The sequence below is a fragment of the Pelecanus crispus genome, chromosome 4 (genome assembly GCF_030463565.1).
Source record: "Pelecanus crispus isolate bPelCri1 chromosome 4, bPelCri1.pri, whole genome shotgun sequence".
Taxonomy (NCBI): domain Eukaryota; kingdom Metazoa; phylum Chordata; class Aves; order Pelecaniformes; family Pelecanidae; genus Pelecanus; species Pelecanus crispus.
In genome coordinates, this window is record NC_134646.1 from 61,708,353 (window position 1) to 61,728,838 (window position 20,486).

Genomic DNA, 20,486 nt, shown 5'->3' on the forward strand with positions numbered 1-20,486 from the left:
AGATGCTGCCTTTGACTTTGCACAGCCAAGAAAAACTGACATGACAGCCACGGAATGCAGGGATTCCTCCTTTCCTTGTGTCCTCCAATGATAACTCTAAAGTCTGTAAGGTAAAAGCAGGCATTCAGTGTTCTTTGCTTACCATCTTAGCTAACAAGGTAAGCCAGTATTTACTGGGGATGGAATGGCAAGTTTGTTCCTTTCTGAATAATTTGCTAAATTTAATCTATGCTTGGTCTGGCAACTAGTCATTCTCCATGGGATAACAGAAGTAGCCCTGGCAAAGAGGTTTCTTTACCCAAGAAGTACTGGGGCTGTTGGAGCTACACTGATATCCAAAACAAGTACTGAAAATGCAGAGAACCCTTGTATTGAAGTCACCTGGTAATGTCCAAATAACCCTCTTGGGCCCGGCAAGTGCAGACAACAACATGCAATAAAATGGAAACTTCTGCTCTGAATTAAGACATGCAGAGTTACGCATCGAGTCATGGCAGCATACAGTATGACAGACTCTGAGACTGGGGTGTGCATTGAACTAATTGTGCTTAGTTCAATGAGGCAACAGAAAGGTGCTGTATGTAGATATATTATCTTAGTATGTTCATTGTATTAAAAGGCAGTTTAGTACACTTAATATCTCTAACCTGGAATATGCTGTATAGTCTCCAGCAAATTCACTGTGACTTTTTTGTTTATTTGGGCCAAAATCCCCAAGAAAGATCACTATTTCTGAAACATTTGCCCCAAGTTTGTCAGTCTCATCACAGGCTTTCAGTACTTCTTGTTAACAGAAGAACTTGCTTTGCAAATCTAAACCTAGATAAAGTTGCATAGTATTATCACATTACACTCACAGAAGAAATAAAAGTCCCCACAAAACAGGCTGCATTTCAGAAATCAGGATATTACTTATAATATTTAATTAAAACAAGATTTGATTGAAATACATGTGCAGTCAACTTTTAGTTCATAAGGCTTTTAGTTCAACTGATTGGGGTTTTTTGGTCCTTTAAGTGTAAAGGTACTTTCCTTCCCAAGTAAGATACTAGATCCAAGAGTACCCAGAATAACTCTTAATAAAAGCAGAAGTCTTTTTAGTCTGAGCTCTCAGACGTCTGGTCCTAAAAATCCTTACTTCTTAAATAATGCACTTCTAATGCTGCAAAAACCAATTAGAGGCAGTAATTTTGCTGCTTTACTCAGTCTTTCGTTGGAGATTATTTTTTTCTGGTTGAAAGAAGTGTTTTTCAAGAGCGTTGACCAATTCATCTAGTTCTTTCTTCAGCTGCTCAACGTCACTGAGAAACAAAATCCACACAAATACAGAAAGCAGTGTCACAGTGGAGAAGCTAAAAAGCACATTTTCAGTCTGAGGAATTTTTAAGTCTGTTACATTGTTTTAGACAAACACAGGATTTAAAATATATTAGAACACTTTATATATAGTTATATAAGTTTAAAGTAACTATGTATGTAAAAAGGAAGTGAATACATCTACTAACGTTTAAGGCAGAATGTTTTTCTTGACGTTGTTTTTACAGAATGTGAAACCAAATTCAAAGGAATTTCAGTGACAAGAATGCATCAACAAATTTTGCAGAATTGAAGGTGTACAAATACATTTGCTAAAATAATGACTGTAGTAGTATTATTTGGTCATGGAGAGCCCCTTCCCCACCAAAAAGCCACACAGCCCCTACTACACAGAATTTACTGCTGTAAGTGACAATACCTGTTTCCAGGAGGTGCACAAAGTTCAGAATAGTACTTGATCTTTGGTTCCGTCCCACTGGTTCTCATTGTGGCCACTCCTCCGTTAGCAAAAGTGAACGTTATCATTTGGCTACTTTTACTAGTGGGCAGTATCTAGAAATAGTAATAATAATAATTTTTTAGAAGCTTGGAAAGTGACTATATATAATGAATTCAAGACAAAATCCATGACTTGATGTTATATAATATAACTAAAGGATCAGTTAAAATTAAGCTTTGTTCTGTTTTCTTCATCATTGTGGTCTTGAGACCACAACAGGCAAATGACAGCCTTACCCTCAACCTAGAATCTGGCAGCAGTGCAGTACTCCTAGGTAGCTCATTTCAAGTGTAGTCAACATTTTTACCACAGATAGAAATTGCTCTGCAATGGCATTTCCCAGGAGAAAAAGAAACATGGATTATGAAAAACTAAAGAACACAAAGTCACAGTAGACAGTTTAACTTACGCTTACAAGATAATGCAAGATTGCTGTAGCAAGACAGCAAGATCCTCCCACCTCCCGTTACAGACCGTCATCTTGGAGAGAAAAAAACACCAGAAAACCAAACAAAAAACCCCAACCCTTCCCCCTTCCCCCAACCTTCATTTCCTCCCACCAAGGCAAAACAATCATCCCCAATCTAACTTTTAAAATATTTTAAGACTCAGGATGTAACATAATGCTTAGAGTGTTTCTTCGTTGAATTTTTTTGTATCTGTGTATACACAAAGTTACATGATTTATATATAATTTTTAAAATATACTTACAGCCTTTTGATCTGGCTGGCTGCTGTCATACCCAGTAGTTAGATCTCTTATTCCAGAAACTTTAAATCTACCGCAAGATTTTGGGTATGTGTTTTTTCCATCAAAATTTCTAAGGTTGTCAAAAAGCTGTTGAATAACTTTAGGATCATGGCAGATGAAATATGAAGCTTTGGTAATATGGAAGCCATATCTGTGAAGACACAATATTAATGAATTGAAGAAGCAATGTTGTTCTTAGAGTGGTATACCACACACATTATACAACCTTCTATAAAGCAAGAATCTACACTCATGGTCACCCAACTGTAGCATCAGTTCACACCCTTACATTTTAAAAAGGGCCTCAACAGCTTAATTGTCCTATTTTACATACTTTAAAGAAACTTCTGTGCAGACGCCTTTTCCTTTTAATGATTAAAAATGAGAAAGTTTACTGCTAAACCAGAAGAAAAAAAAAAGTCATTGTTGCCTTGAAGAGATCTAACCACCATAGGAAGAGAACAGACTACATCTAAATAGCTTCCTTGACTGGATTCCAATTGACCTTTTCTGAGTAAAACAAATTCCAGACTGTTTTTTCCAATCACACTTCAGAAGCTGCTCTCCCATTAAAGTGTTTCTACTAAACCAAACTGTTCTGAACATCATCTCTTTACTTTATCTGTTTGCTGCCAGGTAATATGATGCAGAATCTGCAACAAAGACAAAGGACTTGCTAACACTGACTTCTCAAAACAGCATGTTGTTGAAAACCATGCAAGCCTGGACTGGTTATTTAAGTGAGCTCTTACTAAAGATCAACACTTGATGAGTATCCTTGATGCCAGGGAAAATCTGAAGGGCAGAATCTTTCGTTAGTACTAGGATGTTCATGCTAGAAACCAAAAGGTTCCTTAAATAGGGTCATGTTTATACCAAAATAGACATCTTGAAGTTGTTAAATCAGTCTTGAGAATCCAGCAAGAGAATTTACAAAACCTATCCTATATTTGAAAGAAGTGATGAGCTTGCTAGGACTGTGTCCTTTTCCTGATCTGCATTTACTTCTTTGAGAACAGATCCCCCTTCTATACCTCCAAAATACAGAGCAGAGTTTCTTCTGCTTCAACAGCAACTTAAAAGACAAATCTGATGAAGAATATAGTAAGGAGTAGAAAACTGCAACTCTATATTAGCCACAAGCAAACAAAAAACAAACACACACACAAAATGACCCCCAAACCAAAACAAGACACCCCCCCCTCCAGTTCTAGTTATCAAGCATCAGTTTAATAAGGCAGATTTGTATCATTCCCTGTATCTGTAGCTTTTCCACAAACAGTGACTATGTGCAGTGATGTCTTCCTTTGAGGTGCATCTACAGACTGCTTTTATGTTAAATAAGCTCTGACTTTTAGAGTCCCCTTCAGTGGCTATGTACACAGCAGCACTGTGACACAGCTAAATACACTCAGTTAAATATTCTGAGGGCAACCTGAAGCAGGTGTTTACTGAACGAGTATGAAAAAAACAAAAAGCATGAGCCAGAGAAGGATAATTCTTCGAATATACACTTCCAGCTACTAGTAATTAAGGGGATTCTCACATCAGATGCTATATTTGCAGCTCTAGGCATGAATTCCATTTCCATGCATTTATATTACTGTTTACTTCCGCCACGTACAACAGCTGATAAATTCCACAATTTATTTATGCGGTGTGTTAGCAAGTCTTTGTCACTTCATTCCTTCTTAAACAGTGGATGAAACAAGCATGGCCAATGCTACATGAAAATGAGAGATCTGAGGACTGGAAAACAAGAAGCACCAAGGGTGGAGTGTTCCATGAGTTTCTTTGCAGGTTCCACCACTCCTTTGTTAGCATCTATGAGACATGAAGAGAGAGCATCTGCCAGCCTGTGCTGCTCCCTCCTTTAAAACAAACAACCCAACCCTCCCCCCAAAAATACTCCTTGCCCCATGAAATTCAATAGCCACCTTTGCTATTGATTTCTGTAGGTCTTTGAACACATTAAACAAGAACAAAAGAAAAGCAGTGCTTCATATTAAAAGCTCTCAGAGGATATACCCAGCTGTATATAGCCAATAGTTATGGCCAGTCACAGCACTTCCGCATAATCAGCTCAAATCTCAGTATTCAGCAGCCGAAAGAACAACCAACATATACTATCCATCAAGAAAAGACAGAATAATATAATAAAAAGCCTAACTTTAGAGCCAACTAGAATTAATTTAATCACAAGTAGCCCTACAAGTGGGACAGAAGCAAGCTGGCTTCTATGAGTAGCATAAATATGCCAGAGCTACTTAGACCCATTCTGCCATCAACGTTCTTGTGCATCTGGCACATTTAAGCAGCAAGAGGCACTATGATCTCTACAACACAGCAATACTGCTGGCCAAAACCCAGGCCAGTCTTCTGTAAAAAGACCGAAGAGCAGAACTTCCCAAAAGGGAGAAGAAACCTTTCAGACAAGCAAACAAAAATACCTCAAAAATCTCATTAACTAACAGGGAATTAGTAAGGTAATATTATTATTTTTAAAATACCTTAAACGACACAAAACGAAGTCATAAATATATTCATGCCCATGAGGCAGGAGCACTTTCTAGAAGATTACTATTAACACAGAATTGTGTTAATAGTACAATAACCAAATTTTTATTTCTTCATATGCTATAGGTTGCTATTGAGTCCCTATTAACCCCAGTATGTGGAATGGTGCAAATCTGAAAATTAAACAATTATAATCGAACTCACTCATCATAGACAGCTTTCAGCTGCTGAGACAAAGACAAATTCCTGGTTGCCAGAAAGCTCGCCATCTCTGCAGTTATAACAGCAGCGCTGACACCATCTTTGTCCAGAACAGCAGGACAACACATATACCCTAAACAAAGAAAATTATATATAGTTTGATATATTTTTATGAGGAAATAAGATAAAATGGGGGGAAGGGGGGGAAGAGTTAATCAAACCAATATCTTTTAAAGGAGAAATGCACATTACCACAGTATAGACATTTTAGAGTTAAACCAAAAGTGAAAAAAATTTACCTTCTAATCAGTGTTAATTTTGATAAGCAAGGTATTTAATGGAATTTCAAGACAGACAGATTTGTATCATATCAGTGCCAGATGCTCCCAAGTACTTTTGGAGCTCTCATGAAAGGGAAATGCCACACTGCAGGAACAATGCAAGTATAGCACCTTGTCTCAAATGTGATTACCCTTACATGGCAGCATATGGTAACACCGATTATTATCTGTGAAATTAGTCACATTTTCTCTGGTTTTCAGGTACTGAGATACTCAAGAAATAGCATTACAGCTTTACAATTTCCTTCTCATGAATTCATAGCCTTTATTCATGGCTTTCCAGTTTACAAGTATAATTTGGGGGACTTTTTCCTTTATTTTATTCACATTTAAACTTAGCTTAAAACAGTCAGCTAAACATACTCAGCTTGAAGTCTGAAAAATGTGTGTTTGTTTTTTTTAAACAGCTTGTGCAGAATTTGCACTCCAAGTCTATGTAGCCATGCTACTGAAGATATATACACCTAGCTTACATCATCATACTCTGTGCTAAGCAGAGATACAAAGGATTAAATCTAGTAACATCAATCATCCAAATGGGTGATATCGATTACTCACTGGAAATACACCCATTGTGTTGAGGGCACCTTTACCTTGCCATTTTTTGCAGTAGTCCTACTTTCACTATTTTACAGGATACTAGAACATAAATATTCTGTTTCTTACCTATAGCCTCCTCAAATGCAAAAAGAACGGCTTTTCCCTGGTCCATGAGCTGTTTGGCACGGTTGCCCATCCACTTGAAACCTGTCAGTGTTTCCTACAGCAGTGAGGAGAAGAAAAGGCATTAAAAATAAAAGCAATGTTTTACAAAGATATCACACTGTGTAGGTAAGCAAATAAAAGAACACGGAGTAACATATAACAGCTTACCTCAAAGTGAAAACCTTCCTTTAGTGCAATTGCTCTCAGGATTTTGGAAGAGACAGTACTGGATAACATGTAGACATCTTTAATGGCACAAGTATCCCTATTGTGATTTTTCCAGCAAGTGAAGATCCACCAGCCTAAAAGAGCTCCCAGCTCATTTCCAGAAAACACTTTCCATTCACCACTGGGAGGAGGTGGGGGGGGCAGAAATAGAAAGCATATGAATTCAAAGGATAATATTGGGGGGAGGGGGGGTGTGGAAATCTACTGTTTCTTCCATAAATGAATACCAGCAAATAAAACCACTGCATCTGCGTTCCAAGTAACAGTAACAAGACATCTTGTGTTCATTAAGAACAAACAAAAAAATTCCTCCCCGAAAGAATTCTGAAGTGGTTACGTTCCTCCTCCATCATATGTATCAGCTTTTGAGTTTATCTGAAAATGGAACAGTGATATTTCCAGCATGTTTTAAGTAAAACAAAAATATTCAACAGACAAATTATAAAATCAGTGATTAAGACAAGCACGGAGACATGAAAATACAATTGTCAAGTGATCAGTATTTTTAGTTGACTCAGTGACAAACACCTTTTATTTAGTCACAAATACACCAACTGGTCATTGAGGAAGACTGGAAAAAATCTCAAACAGGTAAAAAAAAGATTAACATTGACATGTTGCTAGAACAAGAAAAACTGAAGGAAAAAGGGAAAGACAGATGTCAAAAATTGCCCAAAAATTCCCAGTCACAAAAGGGGACAAAGACACTGCCAAACTGACAAAAATCAAGACCTACAGAAACAGTACCTGTTGCAAAAGAGAAGCAGACTCAGTCTCCTGCATTTATTGATGCCAAGAGGCACAAAGCAATGCACAGCGACAACTTAGTGTAAGAGCGCTGAGAGAGTGTGCTCTAGCAGGAGTTTCTGTCAAAGAAGAAGTACAGATACCGTAGAAGCCTGTATTAATATTCAGTTAGCTTATCAACAACTACAGCAGAAGTCTGAGAGGAGGACGCAGGACTGAAAGTTAGGAGACAACTAAGACTGGCTAAACAATTAGCAAAGAGGTAGCAGAATGAGAGCACTATGCTCTCAATGGCGGTAAATACAATAAACTAACACCCCCTCTTCAAGTCCCTGATAGCTATAAGTTTTTAGACAAAAAACCATGAGTGATTTTGCACTCTTGTTTTAACCCATCATAACTAGCACAAACTAGAGCTTTTTATGCTTTTTCCTCAACGCTGAATTGCCAACTGAGGCTGGCACAGGCCAAAAACATTAAAATAAGGATATTCCAGCTAACAACTGCCAAAGATACAGCAGAGAGTGCCAATTAGCCCATTCTTCTTCTAAAGGCAGAGAAGCCTCCTTATAGAATCATAGAATCGTTTAGGTTGGAAAAGACCTTTAAGATCATCCAGTCCAACCATTAACCTACACTACCAAGTCCACTCTAAGCCAATCAAGGGCAGACTAGACTAAACCATGTCCTGAAGTGCCACATCTACCCGTTTTTTAAACACTTCCAGGGATGGTGACTCCACCACCTCTCTGGGCAGCCTGTTCCAATGCTTGACCACCCTTTCCGTAAAGAAATTTTTCCTAATTTCCAACCTAAACCTCCCCTGGCGCAGCTTAAGCCCATTTCCTCTTGTCCTATCGCTGACTACGTGGGAGAAGAGACCAGTACGAACACCCACCTCAGTAGTTCATGCTGTGAGGATAATGAGTTAAAAAAAAGTCCTAAAAACCCAAATAAAACACCGCCACCTTTGAAACCGCTACAAGAGGTTATCTGGTAAGCAGAATGGGTATTTGCTCTGTCTCGTTTTACTGGGTTTTTGGAATTTGTGCAACTGATTCAGTTCAAATACTTGTGTCATCCACAATCACTGAGGATCTCTAGCAGGTGGCTATCTCATCCCTTGGGTACCAAGGACTGTTGTCATGATTTTATATCCCTCTTCTGGCTCTCATGCACAGGCAATTCATTTACACTATTTCTGCTCCTGGCCCACCAGCCGATTTTTGTTCTGCTCCTCTCCAAGCTGAAAAGCTTGACGTTTACTTTTATTAAAGATTTATGGTTTCTAACTGCTCAATGTTTATCAGTCTTTTGTGAAAAATTTCTAACTGAAAACCTACCTTTAAAACGGTATAGCACAATCACAGTAATTCACGTGCTCCTGCACATGCCTCAAATACAGCAAGTGTCAAGCTTCTGTACAGTGTCTAATATTAATCATTATTTCATTTACTGCCCCCACTGTGGTCTGCTTCATACAGTCCTCTCACATTTCTATGTGTTTTCAGTCCAAAAACGACTACTGTGACTATTCTATCTTCCTCTGCAACACAGATTGCAAGAATCCCTCAAATGAGTCTAGCCTTTAAGGAAAAAATGTAAATGGCTTGTATTTCTTTATTACCATACCTCTCTTGTTTCTCTGCCACTGCAAGTCGATCAGCATCAGGATCATTTGCTAAAATGATTTTTGCCCCATCTTTTTCAGCCAAAGCAAAAGACAATGTCTGGAAAAGTGGTAAGCAAGAACAGATGAGTGTTAATACTCACAAATAATATTTTCACTTTCTTTGTAGGTTTCAAATAATTTTCCTAATTTATTTCATCTCAAACACACAAAATCACAATGTCGCTCTACAAAAAATAAACTTCAAGCCTGGCAGCAGTAGAGCACAGTCAGGATATTTAACTTCACCTACATCATTCCACTTCTACAGCCTGAGTCAAAAGCTACTTAGATTCAGTAGGATCCTTCAATAACCAAGTGTACCAGAAATACTTGTACCAGAAATTCTAACCACCTGTCAGGACTTCCCCTGCTTCCTCCTGGTGTCCTATCAGAATAATTTAGCCCTTGTATTTCAGATGTAAATTGTAGAAACTTTCCAAAGCCAACTGTGAAGATTTTTTTATTATTATTTTATTTTTTAAAAGGAACTGTATCATTTTGTTCTACGTGCAGATGCTGCCCAATCAGTTAGAGTCCAGAACAAAGTAATTTAAAGTTCTAGCTAATTACTACCTGACTGGTTCAAAAAGAGTTATAAATTTCAGTGAAAGGATACCAGCCAGCTCTTCACTAAATGTAAGACTATGAAAACAGAAACAAAACAGACCTTCAACCAATATTGATAGTCATGACTACTGGCAGAAAGCAAACGCTGTTTGAAAGATATTGCAACTATTAAAAAGAAAAAAAGAAATTATTTACCAGAACACCTTTGCCTTCTTCAGGATTTGGATACTTCACTGTGGGAAATTCTGGATCAGGATCCTTCTGCTCCGGAACAGCAAAAGGAGGGCTAAGGTCAAATGCCTTGAAGGCCAACTGCACAAATTTATGACCTACACCATGCACAGAAGTATGGACAAATTTCAGGTTTGTTTCCTTGTTTATATTCCTAAAATAAAACAGATTAACAATAAACTTGGATATGGAAGAATATTCTGCACAAAATTGACTACATTCAGAAGCAGATGCGACTCAGTATTCTGTATCATTGTTAAAATTATAAATTGAAGGAGGTCAGGTTTTAAAGGTAGTGGCTTGAAAATTGGCTTAGCCTCAGTTTTCAGTAATATGAGTCACTCTTGATATCTAATGTCCTGGTATGTGCAAATCACCAGAATAAGAAAGATAGTACACTCTACGCACCCCGAAGGAGACGAGTGGAAAACAAATACAGCTGACTAATGACACCCTTCATCCCCAACTCTGGCATTTAAACCAGCTCCAAAGACTGCAAACGCAGTGAACCAACAGCAGCATGCCTCATTGGAGCACACTCATTTTTATGAAGTACGTTACTGAAAGTGTAGAACATACCTAAAGACATGCAAACTCCTAAGGAGACATTTAAGTCCTATTCTGAAAAAGCAGCATAATTTCTCACATAGCCCCAACTTTCTAGTAATTCTGACTTTGTTTTTAGCAAGACTAAGAACATGGTTACTGGTGGTTAAAATTTTGATGTAAATATGCAGATCTGAGAGGTTGCTGCTCATCTAATCCATAAACCGATTCTGCTTGTTAATCACAAAGAGAAACATCCACTTGATTTTGTCAAGCAAAGTTTTTACTGAGCAAGTGACAGCAATAGGCTCATGCAAGGTGCCCAAGGCCACCAGGAACACACGCAAGGCTAAAACGGCAGAGCAAGACCTCCTTCTTCTAGAACTGGCTTAACAGCCTGGATCACCTTCTCTCTTAGAAGGCCATTTTAAGGCTGTTGGACCATCAGTGTCAGCTCACCTGCAGCTGCACAAGGCAGCCCCGGTCTTGCTGTGGCATTTGGTTGATGCGTGGTCATGCGAATACAGGGAGATGATATAATCACAAAGTAATCGCTCACTTTGCTGGGTTAGACTTCTGCCAGACCAGCTTTATGAACTGCCTTACTACATCACCACGCAGCTGCCAGTGCTACCGCAAAAGATGACACGAAGGCACAGACAGAAATGGGTCATGGCAGGATCATGGCCTCCCTGACTTCTGTCAATTTAAACTGCCCCGCGGATGTACTAGATGGAAAATCCCATATTCTTAACAGAGTTAACACCAGTTACCTGTGAAAGCACTGTTTCTGTATGTCTTTGAAATAATCCTTATTGACCGTGGCATAGGGATCATGAAGTAGCAGGCTGCTGTCAATCAGTTTGTCATCCCAAGCCTGCGGCCACGGCTCTTGGTTCTCCTCAATAGCCTGAGAAATTCCTTTGTCATGAGGAGAAATGATCTGAGCACCATTTTCCCAATAAACCTAAATAATAAATAGGCTAAGTGAGTATTTGGTCATTAATATTGTAGAATAGCTTTCTTATTTTTTTGTTGGCTAAGGTGCACTACATTCAGTAGAGTATTACAGTAAATTAGGCTTAAGTATACCCAGAATATTCCCCTGTTCATATTCTCAGTGTTTCCTCTCACATCCCATTTTTCTTCTATAAAAAAGGTGTTTAATTTTATCATAAGATACCAAAATCCACAATGAAACACAAAACAAGACATTTATCTCATTTACTGACAAGATTGTATCAGCCTGTCTGCCAGCCTTGGGATTGATAATTTGCCCATGCTATTTCATCTACTTCCAGATTTTTAGGTATGATCATGATATATAGAAGAATTCTTAAGAAGAGGAAAGTGTGCAAAAGTGAAACAGATTTACCACAAAAAAAAAATAAGGAGAAAGGCACAAAAACTTTGCAGCTGCCTACAGCAGTAGTGTTGCCACAACACCAAACACAAATGCAACTAAGTTTCAAGATGTTCATTACTGGTAGTCTTCTCCTTTTCATTGATTGTGTACAGATCCAGGAAGAGGTGTACTTACTATGTTTTACTTTTGACAGTTGTTTGCACACTTCCCTCTACTGGTGGCTTACAGACCACAAGTTTTAGGAAAGATACCTAACAGCATCTGGGCCATGTACATATGTAGCCCAAATAACAAAATATTAAGAAAAAATGGAGTTGATAAAAGAAGTCATGGATAAAACACACAAACAAGCTAGCAAGGTCAATACATGAAATATTAAAAAAAGCAATTTTAAACAGACATGAAGTTCTGGAGGGAGAGACAGCAAGAAATCATCCCTGCTAATGCCTTGTTTTTCTATTGAGAAGACAAAAAAGATCTCCCAACTTCCACTTTTTTATTTTGGAAACAGTCTGTATACGACTAGTCCAGCTGTGGGATGATTGGCAGACAGGCAGCTCAGCCATGGGATTTTTTTTCAGTGGAAAGCAGATTTCTGTCATAGAAAAAAGTCACACTGATAATTGTGTCATTTAGCAGAAGAAAAACACACTACAAGTAATTAATGGAATTTATTCAAAATGTTTTGTACAAGCAACTCACTAGGTTTCACGTATTTTTAATTCTCTGGGTTTGTAAAACTAAACATTTCTTCTATAAAAAAAGTGTTTCATTTTATCATAAGATACCAAAATCCACAATGAAACACAAAACAAGACATTTATCTCATTTACTGACAAGATTGTATCAGCCTGTCTGCCAGCCTTGGGATTGATAATTTGCCCATGCTGAATTGGAGGAATGATTAATGCTTTTGAAAAGATGTCAGCTAATATTTTAAAGTGTTTCAAAGTATGCAATGGTATTACTTATCTTCCTGCTTTTTAGAGCTAAGATTTTAATTACATTATTAGTATAACATGCTACTAGCTTGAAATACATATATCTAAAAGAGATCAAACTACCAATTAATTTGGTCTATAACAAGATAGAAACTATACACAATAGTATTAGTGTCTCTACATGGAAAAAAATGTTTGAAAAAAGCCAGAAAATAGATTGTACAGGAATACCTTGTAACCATTATCTTGTTTTGGATTATGGGAAGCTGTAACCATAATTCCAGCACAAAGCTTCAGATGAGTTACTGTGTAAGGCTGTAACAAGAGAAAAGTTATCTGAAGTGGAATGTGCAAAATATTATGTATTATTTATTCTCATGCGTACTCAATACTTCCATACCGCTGAACAAAAAGAATGCCAGGATGTGATTCCTACAGACTGACTCTCTAAAGCAGAACCTAAGTAGTACTTGCTCCACTAGACCTCATGTGGCAGAACTTTAGCCCTTGCTTATTCTTGTGCATTTTCCCATTTATATATCATTAGTGTTGTTTCAGACACTTTGTGAATCTCTAGAGTAGTGGGTTTTTTTAGAAAGAAACCAAATGCACGTGTTGCCTACTGTAGAATGACTTGAGATACCTGAGGTCTTTAAGGGTGCAAAGTCTGTTGGTGTAATGACAGAAGTCTGCACAAGGTAGAGAATTACAACTGGAGCTGTCTCGTCCATACTATCTTTTGAGAGCAGCTCATGGAGCAGAGTCCAGAAGAGATGGAGTGAATTAAAAAGAAAGCATTATTTGTGACCACAGGTCTAGTTCGAGTTTACTCCTGGCTCCTTATTTAATAGTGAATGCAATCAACTGCAGTTCTTGCAACAGTGCTTTAAGCTACAGTATGAAGAATGTGACCCTAAAGCTACCAAAATTTGTATCACTACAAGAATGCTACATACAAAGCCTTCATCCCGCTATGTTGTTTGCAGCACTCACTGGAGCAACTGGTATTGGGAGAAACTGTTGCTTTTAGTGCAAAGGTAGGGGGGTTCTTTATTGCTCTAGAGCACTGACACCTAGTGATCTGATGGTGACAACGCGGACACATTCAACAACCCTCCCGGCATAACATTGCTGCCCAACGTTCTATTTAAAAAGGCTACTTTGGATTCAATATCCCTCCCCCTGCCCCCCCCCCCCCCCCCCCCCCCCCCCAAAAAAAAAAACCCAACCAACCAAATACCACAAAACTAATGTGTGTGTATGTTTCAGACTTCAGACTCCACAGCAATCTAGAAACGATGAGATGTCTTCTACAAGAAATCTGCCTGAAAACAGGAATGAATAGAAACACATCCCACTGTCATCGACACTCCACTAAGCTGCTTCCGTCTCTTGCTGTGGATGTTGTAAACTAAATATAGCTGAAGAAGCATAAAACTAACTGCAGGTAGAGCTTGAAAAGTTAAAACTGGTTTGTCTAGTTTTCCTTAACGTAAGCTATGCGAGGTATCTGACAGAATTTGCATGTATATGAAAAGATATAATAGAGAAACCCACCACAAAAGGAGTTGGTGTTATATCAGAGAAGAGATAAACTGGAACTCCTTGACTGATGAAGGTAGTAGCAGCAAGTCTTGCAAACCTAAACAGGAAGAAAAGATGCCTAGAAAATACATTCCTTTTCCCACCAATTAGTTTCCTAGAATTCACAGCTTCTCCCCCTAATTTAAAAAAAAAAAAAAACAAAACCAAACAAAACCCCACATAAATAAACCCCAAATTATTATACAGACCCAATTTATATGTGTTCTCTCACTATTCCCAACAGACAAAGTGCAACTCTAAGAACTGCTTTGGCATTAACAGAATATAAAAATACTCACCTTAATTCATTCTACAGAAAGAGAAAATACTGTTGAAGCAGACATAAAACCATAATGGATCACACAAGACATCTGCAGAATACTTAAAAAGTACCTTTTGCTACTACCTCCGCTGGAAAGATGAGCACGAGCATCAAAACCAATCACAACTCCTCTCTTTTTCAGGTCACTGAAATTCTTCTCAAGGTATCTGCAAAATCCCTGAAGACAACAAGAAATCCACCTCATTAACCCAATCTTAATATTAAATTTATCATTGCATTAAGATGATTGCTAAGATATTGAAATCTTAGAAAGGTGAGTGCACATAACGTCTCACTGAAATGGACTGGAATTCAGTTTGTCTAGGACCAATAACCACCAAGAAATATCAGAAACCTTCAAATCAATATAGTGAAGCTGGACAGTATTTAAGTACTTTTCCAAAAATTAGAACCAACTCCAGAAAGAAACAGTCAACACAACTAATCTGAATTGCAGATTTTGAGAAATGATTTAGCTGTTAGATCTCAGATGAGGAAGAGAACAACTGGCCAATATTTCATTTTTTAACTGAAATCTCCCCATTTTTTAACTGAATCTCGCCCTTAATAATGATACCGGTTTAGGACATGATACACCACCACTCCAGGCTGCAGTAATTTCAGGTTTTGGAGTTTTTTTAGCTCTCCCCAAGTAGATCTACTTTAGGACTTGTATGTGTATATATAGCTTCACTGCATTTATGTAAATTTATGTCTAACATACACAAAGCTTAGCCAAATGCTGGCTACCTTTGGGAGTTTTTTGTAGTTGTTACATCAGGACTAACGGATCCACTTGAGCTTAACTGTAGCTGTGTATAAATAAAATTGCAAATCAAATACGGAAAATAACTTTAATGGCTTAATAGCTTCACTCTGCTTGATTTCAGAGAGCAGCACTCAGCTACAATTATCATTTCAATGACTTCTGGAAACTGGAGGAATAGTAAAAAACTTGTACTTCCACAGAATACCCATTTGCTTGTCATAAATGAGGCTCTTCTGTTCATATATACAACCAGTTAAGTGAGATAAAGTGCCGCACACAGTACCTGGGTTGTCTGGATAATAGTCAAGTCATTCATGTGGGAAATCCCTGCTCCCATGGCAGCTCTGAGCCCCGCTGTGCCAAACTCCATCCGCGAGCCAAAGTATTTCTGCAGTTCTTCAGCATTTCCTTCAGCAACCAGTTGCTTCACTATTGCAGAAGTTTTTGGATTCTGTAGATAGAAAATTCAGATAGGTTTTGTTTGTTTGTTTGCAACACCCTTAAGCTTCTTAACAGAACTGACTTTCTTTCCCGCTCTCTGTACTGGGTTATTTCAGTAACATCGCACACCGCTTCAGGAACACCAGAACTCCTGCTACATCTTCCTAATTTTAAGTCAGTACAATCTCAAGTATTACTTATTTTAGATTTATCTCCTTAGGTGAACATGCTGCCTTGACAGCAGTGTATATATCACATTTTGGGAGGTGAAAAGATTTCCAAGATGTCTATTTTAATATTTTCTTGGTTTAAAAACAAAATAAAACCAACCAAACAAAAAGCACCCTTACAGTTCAGAGAATTTTTGTCATCTCAAGAACTACTCTAAACATATAAGAAAGTAAACTAAGCTGATGATTAAGAAATATTTGTTACTTCCATAGTGCTGTAAGTCGAGTTTTTAAAAAAAAAAATCATAACCCTGTCCCAAGACTGGCTAACACCAGAGGCAGCAGCAAAACTAAGCAGACTGGTCAGAAGATAAAGATGATGATTTGCAATATATTTGCAGGTAATGCTTGTAAAAATAAGACAACCCTCAGGATGAAAGCTTAGCAACTACAGCTGAATTCTTAAATAAAATGACTGTGCAGAGTAGTGATAGAAAGGCCACATCAGGCTGCTTGCGAACAGCGAGGAGTTTCTAAGTCTCACTGCTTTTCTTGGTGTATTACTTATATTGACTTTTTGTTGTTATCAACTCTCTTTGCTTCCAAACTTCAGAATTAGTAAAGTCCTGTATACCCCAACAGCTCAATCTTAATAACACGGGATTTCTGAAGTTCAATATTTGATATCCTGAAAACTGATGAGCCAACAGGACAGATGGCCCACTCCAGGCAACAGGGTTATGTGGAGAGGCAGCATACTCTGCGCATTAGTCACCGCGTGATTACACACCCTTTACACTGGAGTACACAGATTATAATTTCCAAATGGCTACATGCGTTGATTTCTGGTCAACCAAATGACCTCATAAAAGTCACAGACTTCACTATTTCTTGGATGACCTAGGTATGCTTACAGCAAGCATCCTAGGCAAAAAAAAAAGAAAAAAAAAGTATTTTCTGCAGCTCCAGAAAATGCTGCAGAACATGCACAGTAGTAGGCACGTGAGTGAGCTTGTATACAAAGGTGTAAGCATTCTGGAAACCAAACCGAGACCAGGGTCTGGATGCCCTAATCATCGATCTGTGCACCTGCTGCTGCAGGACAAACACCATAGTTTAAATAAACACTCAAAAAGCTAAGGAGTCTTTAGTGCTAATGAGCAAACTATATAATGCAGAATAAGCTGGACTCATTAAAAAAAAAAAGTCAGGTTTCCTGGGTGCAGTAAGCAATTAGGTACCCCTGAATTACTGATTTCCAGTTCAAGAACTACCGGTTTATCAGTCCAATAAAGTTGTAACTGACACTTCCTTGTAGGAGGCTCAACATGATTCTGTATTACTATAATTATATTCTATAATCATAAGAATAAATATAATTCTGTGTTATTACGCTAGGATAATACTGTAGCTCTCGCAACCAAGGAGATTTTTGTTTGTAATTGTTGCGTAGAGGAATTTCCCAGGTTTGGTATCTACTGTGAAACTACATGGATCCTCCAGTTTTTCAGGTCTGGCTAAATGATCGTACTTACCCAGGTGGCTGCCTGAGTCTCAGAGTTTCAGTCCACATCCTATGCTAAAGAAAACTTGATTGTGTGAATTTAGTTGTTTGGGTTGTTCCCCCCTGCCCCCCCGCAAAAAGTAATGGTAAAAGCCAGGCCCAAGCCTGTTTCAAAGAGCAGAAGGATTTTTCCGGAATTACTGTTTATGGCTATATTCTCCTAAGAATCTGCTTTTTTTTTTTTTTTTTTTACTGTACAGATGACTTCTCATTTTGTTTCAATTTTAGGAATGTTGTTATGCCAATTTATACAGCTAAGGAAAAAAAAAACCAACTTTTTTTAAGCAGAAGAAAAGGCCAAAACCAAACCCTCATGGCACCTCTACTAAAGAAGGACCCAATTGTATCTGAAGGATGAAGTGCTGCTTTTTTCCTTCCTCGCTGGTTCTCCCAGGTTACACTTTTTCTACTCTCAGATAAAACTGGATGTGAATATGAGAATACTGATTTCTGTGAATACAGTGGCAGAGGTTCTAATACAGAGTTAATATCCAGTAGTGCAATTTGCTTAAACATCACCTGGTAACACTCGAGTTACGTACCTTAATCTACACTACAGGAAGGCCCCAAAGACATTTCGGCAGTGCAGGAGTCCCCACAAGGTTTTAGAGTAGAGGGACAGCTACTGACTAAACAGGTTCTATTTTTGACAAAACCAGAAGCTACCTTCTACCCATAATTTTATGATTGATAACAGAAAGAATGAAAAATATGATACTACTGTAATGAATACAGTGACGAAAATAGCCTGGTAGCAAGCTAGGTAATTGTCATCTAGGTAAGAACTTCCTGTTAAGTCAGCAGGACCGCCTTCAGCCATAAGGGCTTGCTCTTGCAAACTACCATTTTGTAAGAAATGTGCAGCTTATCATCATTAAATATTAACCTATCTCTACACATCAAAAGGAAACCTTTTTTTTTTTTTTAAATATCAGAGTAAATGGACAAGGGTTATATCGGATTCTTCTGTTACTCAATACAAACATGTAAGAGCTCCCCACGAAGTGGAAATATCTCATCATTTTTGAGCAATCAGCAATGGGTATTGCACACAGGTCAATTATTACTGAGCCAAAGATGCAATTGCTAACAAAGAGCTAACCTTTTAAAAGTAAAGATGCTATAAGGGATGCTGCATTAGATTTCAAGAGGGTTTCACAAGATAATCGGCATAACCAGTTGAAAATGAAATGATTACACAGAAGATAGAAATATAACTAACACTAGTCAAGGAAGTTACGGAAATAAGAGGCCCTTTAAAATAAGACCATTTTCTCAAAATCAATTAAACTGGAAAAAAAAAGACACATAAGGTAATTGTCATTTGATGTGATACACTAGCATTTCTGAAAGAAGGGCTGGTTTGGAACTGCATTATCATCAATAAAACCAGAGCTGGCTAACTGATCAGTTGAATGATCTTCAATGAAGAATCACAACAAACTTGAGGGGCTCGTAATGATATTCTTTACAACCTGGAAAAAATACTAAAAAAAAAAAAAGATTATTCTGTGTTTTCTTTTATAATCTTTAAATAAGCAGAAAAGCCCTTACCAAAAAATATGTAGGTTGCACAAAACCTAGAGAGCATGGTAAAGATGCTATCAGGGATGCTGCATTAGATTTCAAGGTGCTGAGCCCAGGGCAGTCATTAAGTGACCAAAGGGAGCACTGGCCAGTGTGTTCCAATACAGCCAAATGCACACATTTCATGGGTAGGGACAAAAAAAATGCAAACCACACACACCCAATACAGGCCTGCGTCTCAGTGGGAACTGCAGCAGCAAGCAACTACGCAAGCACTTCCAGAACACCACTATGACAAGACGTTTCTTTAGACATGTGGAATATAGAAATACACGGAAGATTTCACTTCTGCGTATGGTGCTGTCAAGACCAAAACCGAAGACACAAAGTTAAGTCTTAAGACATTTAAGCACCTTAACAGGAAGGGAAATAACGCATGCTGAAGTGTTGCTAAGCAATAGCAGAAAAAGGGAGAAAAACCATGAAACCAGGCAGTATTGAAGATTCAGGAGTTACGTTTTTAACAGCGAGGGTCACTATGTGCTGGGCAACACCACCAGGAAAGAGGAGGGGGCCTGCATTGCCCAGCGGTTTTGAAGCAAGCCCACGTCTTTTGGCAACAGTATTTTAGTAAAGACAATCACGGAGGTACCTGCAGGTTTTTAACACTGAGAGACAGACAACGCAGCAATGTATTCTTGCCTCTAATAATTCATGTCTATCAACTGCCCCTACAAACAGGAGGGGTTAGGAACAATACAGGCCCTTTTAAAAACGAAATTCAGCATTGCTGAAAACCGAAGATACTTAGAGGCCAACTAAGCAGGTTTCTAAATAGGGGGGGGGGGGGGGGGGGGCTGCTACGACAGGGCACCCCTGCCGAGGGCAGCGGGCGGGGCGGCAGCGGCGGGCGGGGCCCCGCGGCGCCACGGGGCCCTCAGGGCGGAGAGGAAGGACCCGGCAGGCGCCCGCACCGCACCGCGCCGCGCCGCACCGCGCCGAGCGCGGCCGCGCTTGAAAAGCCCAGAGTCGCCCCGCGCCCTCCGGCCGCTTCACAAGCCTGCGCCTGCGCCCGCACCGCGCCCTCCCCAAGCCCCTGCGCGCCCAGGGGGGCCCTTCCGCCCCGGCGCCCGCAGTCCCGGCGGGGCGGGGCGGAGAGGAGAGGGCCCCGCCGCCCCTCACCTTATCCCAGAGCAGCCACTGCTCGGCTGCGCGGCGGAGCGCGGCGTCCCCGGCGGAGCTGCGCGCTGCCATGCCGCTGCCGCCGCCGCTCCCGCCGCCGCCGCCGCCCCTCTCCTTCCCTCCGCCGCAGCGCGCCCGCTGCCGCTCCGCCCGCCGGGGCCGGGCCGGGCCGGGCCGGGCCGCCCCGCCTCCGCCCCGCCCGCCTGCCCGGGCCCGGGGTCAGGGCCAGGGCCGTGCCGGGGCCGGCAAGCGGCGGGAGGGGCCGCGGGCGGCGGCTGAGCGCGGCCCCGGCAGCCGG

General features: G+C 39.6%; 1 protein-coding gene across 1 annotated transcript; it reads right to left on the bottom strand.

The window, feature by feature from the left end:
- Positions 1–1,164: 1,164 nt before the first annotated feature.
- On the bottom strand, positions 1,165–20,260 carry PGM2 (phosphoglucomutase 2). Its single transcript, XM_075709300.1, has 14 exons — positions 20,189–20,260; positions 15,588–15,755; positions 14,607–14,713; positions 14,187–14,271; positions 12,861–12,944; positions 11,096–11,289; positions 9,741–9,930; positions 8,939–9,036; positions 6,500–6,680; positions 6,293–6,386; positions 5,289–5,418; positions 2,529–2,718; positions 1,736–1,869; positions 1,165–1,301 (listed from the first exon to the last, which is right to left on the bottom strand). The coding sequence occupies exons 1-14, from the start codon at positions 20,258–20,260 to the stop codon at positions 1,199–1,201; spliced, it is 1,830 nt and encodes a 609-aa protein (XP_075565415.1). The 3' UTR covers positions 1,165–1,198.
- Between the last annotated feature and the right edge of the window lie 226 nt (positions 20,261–20,486).